The sequence below is a fragment of the Triplophysa rosa genome, linkage group LG19 (genome assembly GCF_024868665.1).
Source record: "Triplophysa rosa linkage group LG19, Trosa_1v2, whole genome shotgun sequence".
Lineage (NCBI taxonomy): Eukaryota > Metazoa > Chordata > Actinopteri > Cypriniformes > Nemacheilidae > Triplophysa > Triplophysa rosa.
This window is the reverse complement of record NC_079908.1, coordinates 15,670,623-15,685,624: the sequence shown is the minus strand read 5'-3', so window position 1 is coordinate 15,685,624 and position 15,002 is coordinate 15,670,623. Positions and strand designations below refer to the sequence as shown.

The following is a 15,002-nucleotide window of genomic DNA, read 5'->3' as shown; positions in this document are numbered from 1 at the left end:
TCGCTGAATTTGATTTATCGTATTGCCGCTGGAGATGCGATCGGAATGTCTGTGCTGGACTGAGGAAGCCCGGTCTTAATCAACAGAGCTTCACAGATGTACAGAGATGATTAGGCAGTCCAACAACCCGCAGGGACTCAATAGCCAATGCTATGCACAGACAGAACATCCTTGTAAGTGTGGTGTGGAAAATCTGAAGTCATCTGGGTGCTTGCATCTTTGAATTTTTAGTTCGGTCTTATTTTAAGAACATGATCTAAGATTAGCCTAGGGCTTTTCAGCCTGTGAGTTGAGTTAGTTAAGGTAAACAGACCTGAGCTCGATAACTTATAGAATATGTGGCCTAGTGGTTTAATATTTGGGCTGATAATCAAAATGTGATTTATTTTAAAGCCATTCAACTTATTAACTGATTTGACCTACTGTAAATACATTAGGTTACACCAGCAAAAGCTATTTTTAAAGGTTGAGTAAGGTAGAAATCGCTCCTTGAGGTAAACTGAAAATCTTTTCACTTGTTTAGGCTGGTTTTCATGGAACTGGTTTTATTGAAATAAAAAATAGTTCACTAAATCTGGATAACCGACACAAACAATGATCAGTTAAATATTTACATTGATGCATTTGTCAGATGCTTTTATCCAAAGTGACTTTGTGCAAGTGCAAGAACAACATTTAGTACACCTGTTCTCCTGAGATCAAACTCATAACCTTAAAGTAGCATTGCTAGTGGCAATTTACATCAGCTGAGCAAATGCAGTTGTGCACATATTGAAACTTGCTCCAAATAGAAGTATCTACCTACTAAAAGGCTACCTAAATGCTGAGGTTGAAGTCACTGACCTGAGATTATTTTCATGTGTAAGAATTCAGTCCTATTTATTCTTTTTAAAGCTTTTAATTCTGAAAGCATTCAAATCTGTTAATTTTCCTAACCGCTGTCTCCATTATCAAAAACAGGTAAAGATGAAAAAATAAGCGCAAATGGTAAAAACATGCCTGAAATGAGCCAGACAGCTTTCAAACGTTTTGGGAAAAAAAAGCAGCCATTCATGCCTGGGTCAAGTTCTGATCCGAGAGTGGGGAATAAAGCGCTATTTCACTCTGTTGCATCACTGGATCAGTTCTTTTTGCTGTCAAAAATCTGCAGCACCAAACACTAAATGCAACAATCAATCTCTTTCAAGCTCTTACAGATAGCACACTACGTTTGATGGAGAGGGAACTGAAAGATGAAACACAGGGAGAAGTTGAGCCGAACAACCGCTGGTGTTGGATTTGACATTCTGGACACTGTTCATCCACCAGGCACTGCTGGGTGCTTGTGTTTGAAATAGACAGAAGATGCTTTAAAGAGAAGGACAATAGCTCTGTTCCAAAACCCACTGAGCTGCCTCACTGTTTGCCGCCTACATAGGCAGCTTCCTTCTAAGACAACATCTTAACCGTCATAAGTGAACTCTATATCTGTGCAACACGCAAACAGTGCTTTGCGCAATATGCAAATCTCGCTACATTTCAAAAGGGTTTACACATCTTAAAAACATTTTAAAGTTGGCTGCTGGTTTTTGAATGTCTGTAAATGTCATGATCACACTGTCCCAACAAACACCATCAGAGTTAACACAATTATCCAGAAACAGACCAAATGTCTGTATTGTGTCTTACCTGTTCCCAATTCAGTATGCTCCAATGACGTGTGTTGGTTTTGATGCACCCATTCCCCGTTGCATTTAAAGAAGATCTGGAGAGCGGGTCGTGCACGACAACATAGCTTGATGGGGTTGCTCTTCACGATGTACGCATCGTCAGGCTCTTGGAGGAAGTGAGGCAGTGTTCCAGACATCACAGAGAGACCATCACGTGACCCTGTAAACAAACAAACATATGGATGTCAATCGTCAGCTCACCGGGAAAACCCCTGTTTGGTTTGAAGCAAAGGAAGAATATCTAACTGAGCAAATCCACTTCACCGGCAGCTATGTACCTGCCAGCTCCTATAATCAGACCCATCAGCTGGGGCTCTCTGACAGCAAGCTTACTCACTAGCTTAACTGGCCTGTCAATCACATTCAAAAGCACCCGCAGTTTGGGTGATGCTTTCAAACGAACACCACATGGACCCCTGATACCTAGAGACAGTGAAAACTGCCCTTAAGATGCCAGTGTAGGATTTCAGGACCATGGACAGCTGACAGAAAAGTCAGAGCAAGTTTAGCACCATGGACAGCTCATCTGAAGTTTTTTCATGTAATAGATGTATATATTTTAAAGCCAGTTTATGGTTATTATAACTAAGGTGATCGTTAAAAATCTGACAATGTGACAGCTGAATGTGTTCTCTGAACATATGGAGAAAATCATCTGCTAAATGCTTACATGCAAATATAAATTTCGGTCACAGCAAGAGATGGACAAGGCTGATCCAGTTCTCTGGGTATTCTAAAGTTTGTTTATAGAATTATAAAATCATCCAACAAAACTGTTAAGATTTATCTAATATGTAAAGCTGCAATCCATGACTTTTTGGTAAAAATTAAATAAAAATAAATGATTGATTTGATAACAGTTTCTGCACTGTGTCTAGTAACATAAATGCATTGGCTCATGCAGGTTTGAGTCTAGCCTGCAATATGTCCCGATCCCTTCCCACAATTACTCTCCACACAATGAAACTGAATAAAAAACATGCATCTATAATAAAATATAAAGAAGTGCTGCAAAATATATAATAAACTGTCCTTTGAAAAAATGAAAGCTGTTTTGACTGCTCCATGAAATTGGCCACGTATGAGTGTGAAATTCCATTTCACACAGTGATATTTGGAGAAAGATTTAAGGTCTAAAAGTGTTTCCTGGATAAAAGACCCACACAAGAGTGACAGGAGCTGAAATATCCACCGTGATTCAAAGCACACTGTGATTTAAAGCACCTCTCTCTCTCTCTCTCTCTCTCTCTCTCTCTCCCTCCATTTCTCTTTCTGTCACTGCATGTGTACACACATACACACTCGCCCTCTTAGACACTCTCTCGCTAATAAAACTGTCACAGACGTAATTGGATGGGATATTTTGGAAGCGATTTTCCCTGAAATCTTAAGCATAATAGAGATTCCAGTTGACTTGTAATCCTTCCCTGGGAAACTTTATGTATGTGTGTGCACAGGTGTGTAATCCTCTGGCAAACATACCTAACACATCCTGATTAGAACGAATGGAGAAACACTTGTGTGTTCTGCTCACACTGAGAAACTCACAACCCTCGCTGGTCCAATACACCTACCCCTTCTCTTCTACCAATCTTCTTTCCAGAGCAACATTTTATTGCTTAGAGGTTTTTATCCTAGCAAGGCACCGATCCCCCCAACTGCTCCCCGGGCACGCAGCAATGGCTGCTCACTGCTCTGGGTGTGTGTTCAGTGTGTGTGTTACTCACTGCTGTGTGTGTGCACTTGGATGGGTTAAATGCAGAGCACAAATTCCGAGTATGGAGCAAAAGACTTGGCCTCACATCACTTTCACTTTCATATCCAGGAGCCAGGGACCTGGAGATGCAGGCTGAATCAAACTGACTTTTCAGTCTCAATGTTTTTGTTGCATATGATCTTAGAGACAATTGAAAAATCTAAAGATTCCTACAGGTTGTTATTTTTATTATCTCCCATCCCTCCTTGTTGCTTCATTCCAGAAATGGCAACAGGAAGAAACATGTAAACAGAACACACACAATTTTTAATGCATTCTGGCACAATTTCATGTTTGCACCGTTCCTGTGCTTTTGTGCTTACGGACACGATATGCTTCTTTTCAGAATAAACCCTCCCACACACAAACCGCCAGGTAGGAGTGCAAACACAACCATATTCACAAAGACGCATAAACATATTGGGCCATGCAATTCTATACTGTAATGTGTCAACGCTATTTTCGCACACCCACAAACAAATGCATTCACATTTAGAAGCAAATATACAATTGCAGCATGCTGGCGCACGGCCCCACACACGTTCACACATTTTGACTTGTACATCACAAGCTTTTATCCAGGTACCATCGCAGATGTTCCGGAGTGCTTGACATGATAGCAGTCTGATGAAAGGGGAAAATAGTAATAATCCGACCGAACCACAGATGAAAGGAAAGCGGGAAAGAGAGTGAGTGAGTAAGCGAGCTTGTTTTCCAAACCTCCCTCAGCACAGTGTTCTGACAGCTACTTAATGTGTCTCATTTGCATGAGTTGATAAAGCGCCGAACTGTTCACTTAATCCACATTGTGACGTGGCAAAATGGCCGTCCTCACCTCCTCAATCCCCTGCTGTCAGGGCCGAGACGGTTGCCACGGCAATGATGTACGAGTGGCGGGCCACCTCGACAATAACGGCGGACATCTCACGCCACGGGACCAAAACAAGATGTCAGTGCCAACAGCTCTGAGCAATGAGTTTATCACACACACCTGTCTGTCACACCGAGAGGTCTCCATCGCAGAACACACTGACGCTAACAGTTCTCACATGCTGCCACGACTTAGGAATGATAAAGGAATGCCTCGCTGATATTAGATTGCATCTAGTGTTTATGTCAAAGCACATACATATTTTTTGTGGGCAGACGGGAGCAGTACACAGGGGGTTAAGGGGTCACTGAATATCCCGGGTTTGGCTCAGACCTCTGTGCATTTATCAATGTGTTATTTGGTGAAATAAGAATATGATACAGTTGCTATATCTGCAGCAAGTAATTTCTCATGTCAATGGAGATAAAAACGTAAATAATAAACACTACATTTCCAAGACCACAATAGCAATGCATTTTCTACATATAGTGACCACTGCCCAGCACAAAATCTAATGATTTAATGTGTGATATAACACTGAAAAAAGAAAAAGATGGTGAAAGGAAATGAAAGAGACGTCGTAGTGGAAAAAAAGAAATGTAAAATTACCAAATTAACAGAGTTAATGTGATTGGACTCATGTCTGGATTACCACTGATGAGAAAATAAAGACGTCCCCTAATACATCATTTCAATAGCAGCCTGTCAGGGGCCAATAATTGAGTGTTTACTGATTGTCAAAGAGGCAAACACAAAAGACAGACTGAATGAATGAGAGAGAGAGCGATTTCTACTACATAATTTACAGTTTCTTTAAGTAACATAGCCATATCAAATAAAGTTAGGTGTCCTTACATATTGGAAGATCATGGAAATTTTGGCCACATTTTTCTGAGAAAAGGGCTTAAATAAAGTCAAGATAACATGAGTTCACAAAAGACACCTCAAACATTTCAGATGAAATAACTCTTGCATGTGTGGAGGAGATTTAACGGACAACAGCATGGATCCTTCCAGATCGAAGACTTTTTCTTTATCCATCTCCAAAGAGCCTCACACTAAATGATATTACTAAGTTGCTTATTTTTTCTCATTGCTGTCCAATGGGATCAAAGTTCTTGGGAACCCCTAAAGCGCTCTTCATATGCTTCTTATTTCCTTTGATACAGTGAATGAATCATCGGAAAAGTTGTTGTCATACATATTCCAGACATGCACCACAAAGTATGTACTGTAAAAGCAAGAATATAAAGAACGGATCAAGGCAAATTATTCACAATAAGGATTACTCACTGGTAGAGTCTACAAAAACTGTAAGAATCGTACAGAGAGTAATTCACATTCTCATCTTTACCCACTTTGACATGAATAAAATGGTAAATTTCCCACTCTATTTATTTTTGTTGTATGAGAATGTTTACCTTTTCTGCCAAACTGTGACACTAAAAAGCCACCAAAATCTAAAACCAAGCTTCAAAACGGCAAATAAAACAGTGTTTGCTTCACATTGCTGTTAAAAGAGACTAAATGTTTAGGCAGGTTTCACAGTATTGCAATTACAACACTACAATGTGTTATTTTTAAATGTCTGCGTATACAATACAACCTTTCAACTGGTCACAATACTTTTTTTTGGAGCAACATATAGAACATGTATGTCAGGTAAAAATAAAGCCTTTAAATTATAAAATAAAATACTTTAAAAATATATTTTTGTAATATATATTAAACATAAATATCAAATCAATTACTTGACTTAATGATTTAATTCATTTTGTGTAAACACAGCTCATACCTTAGAAACGGTATCACAGAAAAGTTTAGTGGTTTTGATACCTTGACTCTTTAAAACCTCGGTAAACCTTGAAACCGGTAACCGGCCCATGGCTAATAACAACTAGACCGTGGACCCACTTTTAACTCGCATGCAAAGGAATTCTGTTTTCTCACAGCTGTAATTTAAAATGCCTTCGAGCGTTAAACTTCAGACAGCGTGGATCCCCTGCAGACCGCAGCATCCTCTCCCACATGGTTTCTCACTAGGTCTCCCATCAAAGGTTTTTGTCGACTAGTCCATCAGCTTTAATGGTGAGTTAGGTAAGACTGCTGCAGTCTTTAATGTCCCATTCCCTCCACTGTGACATCCTGCCTGTTTATGCAGCATCTGCTTAAAACCCACTACACTACCGGTTTATATACTGTATGTTGAACAAGATGAAAAGTAAAAAGCGAAAAGGGAGACAGGGTGGGATAAGAGACCATAAAGAGATATGAAGGGAAGATGTGATAAGACACAGTGTACAATCTGAAAATAAAGGTGCTTAATGATGCCTAAATGGTTCCATAAAGAACCTTTAACATCTGAAGAAGCTTTCTGTCTCACAAAAGGTTCTCTGTGGTGAAAAAAGGTTCTTCAGATTATAAAAAGGTAAGAAAGAGATTTGACTGAATAAGAAGAGACATACAGAAGAGACAAAAAAGAGATGGAAAATAACAGACAGAGAAGATAAAAATAGAAAAAGGAGAGATGAAACAGGAGAGATGAAAATAGAAAAAAACATGAAGAGTAACCTATAAGAGAACATAAAGAGAAGCAAAATGAAGAGAAGAGAATAGAAGAGAAAAGAAAACACTATACTGTAGATGGATAAAGACTAGAAGAGAGTAGATTAGACAAGACTGTAAAATAGACAACATGAGACAAAAAAGAGATGAGTAAACGTTAAAAAAGCGAAAATAAATATAGATAGACAGAAAAAGACACAAAGAGAAGAGATGGGAAAAGAAACGATGGAAAGAGTAGACAGACAGAAAAGAGACTGAAAGAAAGAAAGGAGAATGAAGGACTGAAAGGCTTTCTGAGCTCCTGACGAACACGGCAGACACATTAATCATGAATCACACTGAGCCGTGAGAGAGAAATGGAGGGAAGTGAAAGAGAAGAGATGTCTGCTTTCCACACACCGACTCCAAACCAACAGCTCGGAAAGTATTTCAGAGAAACACTTTCAAGGGTTTAAAGAGAGTTCAGACAACATCGGGGCCAGAAATAGATTTAAAGAAATCACTTTTACCGTAAAACCCACCACCACGGCATTTTCAAAATATTAATATGGTTCCTGGTAATAGACAGGCCGTAGATTCCACAAAAAATGAAACATTTTTTCCCCAGACGCGCCTGGAAATAGCAAGTTCTCACGGGTTGCTGCAATAACCTCAATCATTCAAAGTCAAGTTTGTTCATCCCAAAACACCCACCTGGTCACCATCTACCAAACAACCAAAGTGACCCTCTATCCGTTCGCTTTCCATCCACACGACTCACCCTGTCATGCTGGCTTTATAAAGTGCCGGAGAGGCTCATTCTGTCAGTCAGTGTAATTAGCCTCTCCTCTCTCATTCAGCCACTGATCAGTGCTGAGCGTGGAGACAGGTGAAGGAAACCCAGCAGTAGAGAGGAAGAAGAAGGGAGGGTGAGAGAAGAAGAAAGATTAAAGAGAGAGAGAGATTGATCTAAAGCCCTACAGTGAGCATCAGCAGGGGGCATCACGGCTCAAGAGGAGAGCGTCAGCGTACCACACACATACAGATTTACCATCGATGTCTGCACACCATCTGTTCACATACGTGATAGGATCCAATAGCAAACGTGTGCGGGAAGAATCCTTACCAGGGGTACTGTCAAGAAATCTCAGAAGGAAACTAAGGAGATAACTATAGTGACTGAACGCTGTTTTTGCTAAATGAAGGTCGGATTTCAAACTCTTCATCTCTCTAGGGATGGCGTTCTGAGAACTTCTTATGGCGAACATCTGTCTAAATCATGCAGATACAGATTTGAACGTCTTAGATGCTGGGCCAACCTCTTTCCTTCTGTCTCTTACCCTCCCGCATTAAAAAACGGAAATAATTTGATGGATTTTCCAGTATTAACATTCCTATGAAGAGGGTGTTGATCAACTTAAAAAGCTTTAAAACATTACGCATATCCTAAAACACAATCTGCAGGTATATTCTTGTGATAATACGTGCACAATGTCTGTTATTTCGAGTGCCGTGTAAAAAGCCAACTTCAGTCTCTCTCCCCTTTCAATATCTCCTTTCATTCATTACCGCAACTCTTATCATTCATCAGAGAAAAAAGCTTGTAATTACAGCCTTTAAGTGAGAGAACGATTCAGCACTATCTCTCTCTCTCTTTCTCTTCATCTTCTGTTAACTCTCCGCCTGCTCCTCTCCTCTCTTCTCCATACCATTATTAAATGAACCTCAGAATATATTACAATCTCTCTTTCAGGTACTCCGACAGCTTTAGGAGCGGAACAGATAAAATATACCTTAAATGTTGTCATTTTGTCATTTCATTAAAAACCTGGCAGCTGAGAAGAACTGAATTCCATAAAAAAAGTTAATATCCCTCAAAGAGAACGAAAGCGGATCGTTCTGGAGAATTTATTAATATCATTATTCTGCTGTCAGCGTGCATACGTGGCATATGGAAAAATGTCACTCATAAAATTGCACCTCGTAGCTTTTTTTTTTTTACACGGAATCCATCACAAATTGAGATTATCATTGCAGCGAGGTGAGACAGGATCACAGACAGAGTGTTACAAAACAGAGAAATCACCAGATGACACCCCACTGTCCTCTATAATGGAACATCTGTGTCTTCTAAGCACACTTGAGGAAGTTGCTCTGACAAAACGATGACAGCAATGTGAAAGACTGACAGCATGACAAAACAAAGATGAAAATTAAGATTACACAAAAACGACTTTTTGAACTTTTCATAAATACATATACAAATATGTACTTGTATGGCTTAAAAGTGAATATAAACTTGCTTTCTTTGCAGTATTTGAGGTCTGAAAAAATCAACAGAGCATCTCTTCTGTTATTTTGACCTGTTTTTCCAGTTTTCATTTTCTGCAATACGTTTATTTGAAATTTGGGATAAATATTGATAGTAGTTTACAGAATGAAACCAAATGATCATTGTACTTAAGCACATACTGTACCTATAAAAAATGATTTTGAAATGGTCTCTTTTTTTTTACCGTTATCCACAAAGTCTTTTTCAATTCCTGACCAAATCGGTCCCATCCATTTGAATAAAACAGCACTGCAGTGGAACTTCTGTTAAGCATAATTGTTTATATGCTGAAAGATATTTCCGGTGACTAAAGCACCTGCTGTGAAATCTAAATGTCAGACTCAGAGATAAGGATTAGAGGGAGTTTAAAGCCACAGCTCAGCTTAATGGTACCTTGTGAGGGCTTGAGGTTTTCTCGTGACAAACTTTCGCAATCATAAACACCTGCATTTGAATGTCAGCGATGGCCATGTTTACGTGGCAGAATTGCACCCTGCTGACCCTGCCAGGACATTTTCTTTTATATGGCCAATGTATATGTCAATCATCAAAAAGAAATTGTATTGAGATGCAACTGTTAGCTTTTATTCATCTCACTGTTCAAAAGATTATGTTAACAATTTTCAAGATGTAAAGCATGCATTCTAATGATGCATAATAGTAATAATAATACTATTAATTAAAGCACTTCCTGTGAGGGATGGAAAGAAACTGAGGGAATAGGACATGACAACTGTTGGAAGATAGAAACGCTTTCCACACAAAATATAATTCATTGATGAAAGCTGTCTGTAGTTAATAAAAGAATATTGACTACACTTGTAAACCTGCAAAAAAGAAACACAAATACACACACCATTGCTCAATGCAACTAAAGCATTCTTTCACAAGCTCTAACATCTATAACTTTAGTCAACCCTGCACTTCATCAAAAAGCTGCTCACTGCTACAGTACTCAACCAGCTTTATCCAATTTAGCTTGTTCCTCCAGCCAGACCAGCATAAACTAGCCTAGAAATACATATTCCCCAAACTGGACTTCTCAACAAATTATCATTCACATTTCTAGGAAATGCTGTGATTTTTTTCTTTGTTGCATTGTTTGCCATCTGTGCTGCACTGTAGATAGCTTACGGTCCATTAGCCAATCACAGCGCTTCGTTTTGACCTCCTCTTCAAGGTCTCCTGCTTATTATTTCTACCTGATTTCCACTGAAACGACAGCCATTCGGAGGATTTCAGCTTCGTTTCACCGATTCTTCCCTTGTAATGGAGCCCTGCTCTCTTATTACGCTTTTGTGCCAGTTTCCAAACATTCCAAACAAATATATAACCACACAAATGGGCAAAAAACGTCACATGTTGTATTTCTCAGCCATCGCTGTAAGCTTCATCTCTCTTCATTAGCTTGTAAAGCTCACTAATCAGAGGTTATAACCTGTCTCACCCCGAAGTTCTACTCAGCATCAGGTCCAATAAAGTGCACATTAACACGGTTCAACCTCTTCTGAATTCATCACTGCCTGCAAACTGCTGTCGCTCTTTAAAAGCATCACATATGAGGTTGGAAATAACGTGCTTTTGTATATTCACAGGTTTTATTGCGTGAAAAATAGACTGCAAATGAAGACGAGAGTGGAAACATTCACAATTTCTTTTCATTTGTAGTTACTTACTGTAAAGTCTCCTTAGGTTATGGCGTATAAGGAGCCTACAGTAAATCACTTTAATTAGGGTGTACGTGCTTTGTGTAAAATGTTAAGAATTATAGCCACAGGCCTTAAGCGGAGAGTTGAAAAATATTCATTAAGCGAAAACTTTATGTGGTACATTGGAACGGAATCTAAAACGAGGCAATTTACATTTGCAGACGTGACACAAAACACCTTGATATGAGTCGAATTCAATTATGCTAAAACAGAAATGATTATGAACCTACGGGTGATAAAATTCAAATATAGACTCATTGCTGCAATATAAGTCATAATTTCAAAAGGCGTTTTAGATTTAAAGACCGACACGAGAGATGAACTGCCGCAATTCGATGATGAACACGTCAGTTCAAGGTGAGGTCACAAACTCATGTGAAAAACAAGAGAGGTCTATAGTAACCTAGAATAAGCTTTATGTTTATTCATCCTGCGTGTGGGAAGAACCAGAGACAGATGTGTGTGCGTGAATGTGAAAGTTTATTATTGGCGTCTGGCGTTTGGCCTCCGAGAGAGAAAGAGAGCAAGCGTATGTAGCGTTCGCTACGATTAACGCTAACATTCCCCAAATACCCAGGCTTACTCAATAATCTCCATACACTGATACGCTTTAGGATGTAATAGGGCACGCTGACAGGCAGAAACCTTCCCTTTAATTGATCTGTTTCAGTTCAAACTCATGGCCGAGCTCGTCTTATTCTCTCTTTTCTTAAAGGGACGTCCTTTCTTTTTTATGCATAAACATAAGGTTCCTTCTATCCTTTTAATCCTATGGATTTACTATAATCAATCAGGCATAATCCCATGCAAACAAATTATCCCTAATCAAATGCTAAATCTCAACACAGTCGATGACCAGAACAGCTCGGTGGCTTTGGTTTACATATTTACAATGAGCAAAAGTACACATTCTTACTACATCAATGTTGAATTTGCTGTAAACTGTATTAAACTGAACAGGGATATAGAAAAACACCGGGCAAACAAAGCGTAGTCAAGCATCATGCATGGAAAAACATTTTTCCCCCGGTAATTCCACGCCACAGTCTCGCTTTGTTACCGGAACATCACACACAGCGCTCAGTTGACTGAACAGGTTCCTCCAAGTTTTTCAATCCCAGACTCAAGTAATCAAATCAGGAGGCACCGGGAGATTATATCTGGGCTCGGCTGGTCAGTTGCCTGACCAAGCATTCTCTTCCACACCATTTCCTGTGCCAATATTTGCTATTATTCACACCACTCTTTTCATTCCTCATTCCTGCTCTTTATCTCCCTTTGACACCACCTTCCATTACTCCCTCTCTCCATTCATCCTACTCTTTCCAAGAGGAAATAAAGCCAGTAATCTGATACATCACTTCCTGTTTCTTCCAAGAAACCTTTTTTTGGCATGGAAGTAGAGTATTCTTTGTAATTAAAGGAGTAGTGTACCCCAAAAATGTTTGTATAAAAATGTAATCACTAATACTAACTTTTTGGTTTGTTTTGACTTTCTTTCTGTAAAGCTGCTTTGAAACAATGCAACAATGTAAAAAGCGCTATATAAATAACAGTGAATTGAACTGAATATAAAATTATGAGCTAATTTAATTAAAAAAACATAACATTTAATAAACATAGTGCTTGCCACATATTAGGGTTTTAAAATGTAGCGGCACCACATTTTGGTACCAAAATTTCAAAATATAAAAGAAAAAGAAAATAAAGTGCATATAATATTTACTTGTAAAATTGCTCTTGAAAATTTCAAGCCCTGTTACACCTTGCGATGAAAAAGCTCAGAGTCCATGTCTGCTGTAAGGTACATTTAATCAGAGGTTTTCTGTTTTAACAGGTGAAATACTGTCATGGTCCTGCCTCCTTGTTCATGATATTCCGGTCTAGTGGCAGGATCGTGACAGATCCCTTGTGTTAAGTGTAGGGAGAGACATGACATTGTTTGTTTTGACCTGCCATGCTCTCTCTCTGGTCTTGTCATTGGCCCCGCCCCCTTGTTCTCTCGTTCAGCTTTCCCTGAGTGTTCCATTACCCACACCTGTCCCTTGTTAATTATCCTTTGTTTGTCTCCCTATAAAATGCCCTCGAGTTCATTGTCCTGTGCTCGTTCGTTGTGCTTACCTGTTTGTATATTCCCCGTGTGATACTCGTGTTCCTCTTGCCTTGCCAAGGAGTTACCCTGTGGATTACCTTACCTTACCTTGCCTGTTTGTTAGACGATGTGTTGGTTTAGTTTTTTCCCCCACGTGGGAAGTCCTTGTTTCTTGTTTTTTGTTTATTATTATTATTATTTAGTCCTGTCTTTGTTACCCCATCGTGGGCTTTTGTTTTTATTAAATCTTGTTAACTAACATTAACAATAATATGCTAAAAAAACACATTGTCATTGTTAGTTCATGTTAGCTAACGCATGTTCTAATGTTAACAAATTCAACCTCATTGTTAAGTGTTACAACAACATTTTTAACACATTTTTAATAGTAGTCTATATTTGAATAAAGAACAAAGACAATTTCTGTCAATTTCCAGCCACGTCAATTATTCTGTTCTTAGAACAGAAATACAGTATTATGCTGTTATGTGAAGATGTGCACTCATGTATATGGTTAGTGTATCTCTGAGTGTAGTACTTAGAGAGAATAAAGTCATTTTATATGTATATATATGTGCACATAATGGTGTGCATGACCTGAGTAACCTACCGCAGCCGTGCGCTAATGAAGCAGGGTGTCAGAACTGCAGATGACATCCTACGAGGGTCAGTTAACTGCAACGAATCGCTCCGTTCAATAACACTAATTGCAGAGCTGCACAGCAGCAAGGAGACGTGTCCCTGTGACCTCACACGGCTCTTCCTCCAAGTTCTCCCTAATGATCATGTTTTAAGAGGAGGTCTCTGTTGCTGCCATTCTGTCCTACTAAAGGAATAATAGTGCTCTTTTTCCGTAGCGTTAAATTTAATGGCGTGAAGTATATGGGACATTTATGATGTAATGATGTGGTGTATTCATTGGGGTCATAACTCCCTTCATTACTGTGAAGGGGTCAAAATGGTTTTGCCATATAGAAGGTTTTACTTCATTGTGCAGCACGAAGAGTGTACACTTGGGGGTCATAGGATAGCAGCTGACAGAAAAAGATTCAGACAGAAGAGACATTCTGAGTGTGCTAATGCCAAATGCAAGTGGATATAACGAAATCACCTTTCACATCTACTCAACGGTTACTTGACTATCACATCATGCCTGCGTCCTCCGCTCACCACGCTTCTATTTAGTAGTCACGTCTCATTTCCAGATTCAAAGACGGCCCACACAAGCCTGTCAGAATGCTGTATGAGATGATATTTGGGATTAGAGACAAATTGTGTGATTCTGGTTAGTATTCTGTCATGAATGGGAGGAAGAACCCAGATGCAGGCAGCACTGAAGGGGTTAATGTCAATTCAATTGTTTATGTTAGTTCAGTGTGCATTAACTTATGATTACAGATAAAACTTGATTTTTACAAATGATTTTACAAATGTAGTCAATGTTGAAATTAACATTAAGATTAAGTGCTGTATTGTTCATGGTTAATTCATGTTAGCGAATGCTAACAAAGCTAATGTGAAAGTGAAAGGTGAAAGTGACCTATTAGTCAGATATGGTGACCCATACCCGAAATGTGACCTCTGCATTTAACCCATCCAGAGAGTAGTGAACACACGCACAGCAAGTGGTGAACACACGTACACCCGGAGCAGTGGGCAGCTATCACTGCAGCGCCCGGGGAGCAAGTAGGGGTAAGGTGCCTTGCTCAATGTTAGCTAATGTTAACAAATAAAACCTAAAGTGTTACCAATTTCGCAAAGTTTTTCTTGGCGTGTAAACCGAAGCTCAGAAGTAGTATCTTAGAAGTAAGAATAATTTAAGGAATCTTGGCAAAAAAGAGACATAACAAATGCACAAAGCTTATTGGGTTAAGGCCCAGGAAAATAACTACAAAAGATTAAATTATATTAATAACAGATAAAATAGTTTTGCATAAAAAAGTATGCTTTATTTCCAGTGAGCTTAAACTTCGTGTTTTGGGTGTTTAA

The 15,002-nt window shown here is 39.1% G+C and overlaps 1 protein-coding gene across 1 annotated transcript in view; it reads right to left on the bottom strand.

Annotated features, from left to right (window-relative positions):
* Window positions 1-15,002, bottom strand: part of unc5da (unc-5 netrin receptor Da) — a 167,231-nt gene that overhangs the window by 58,292 nt on the left and 93,937 nt on the right. The window contains exon 2 of the mRNA XM_057360337.1: window positions 1,669-1,869. Within this exon, the coding sequence (XP_057216320.1) occupies window positions 1,669-1,869 (201 nt within the window). The remainder of the gene's footprint in view (window positions 1-1,668; window positions 1,870-15,002) is intronic.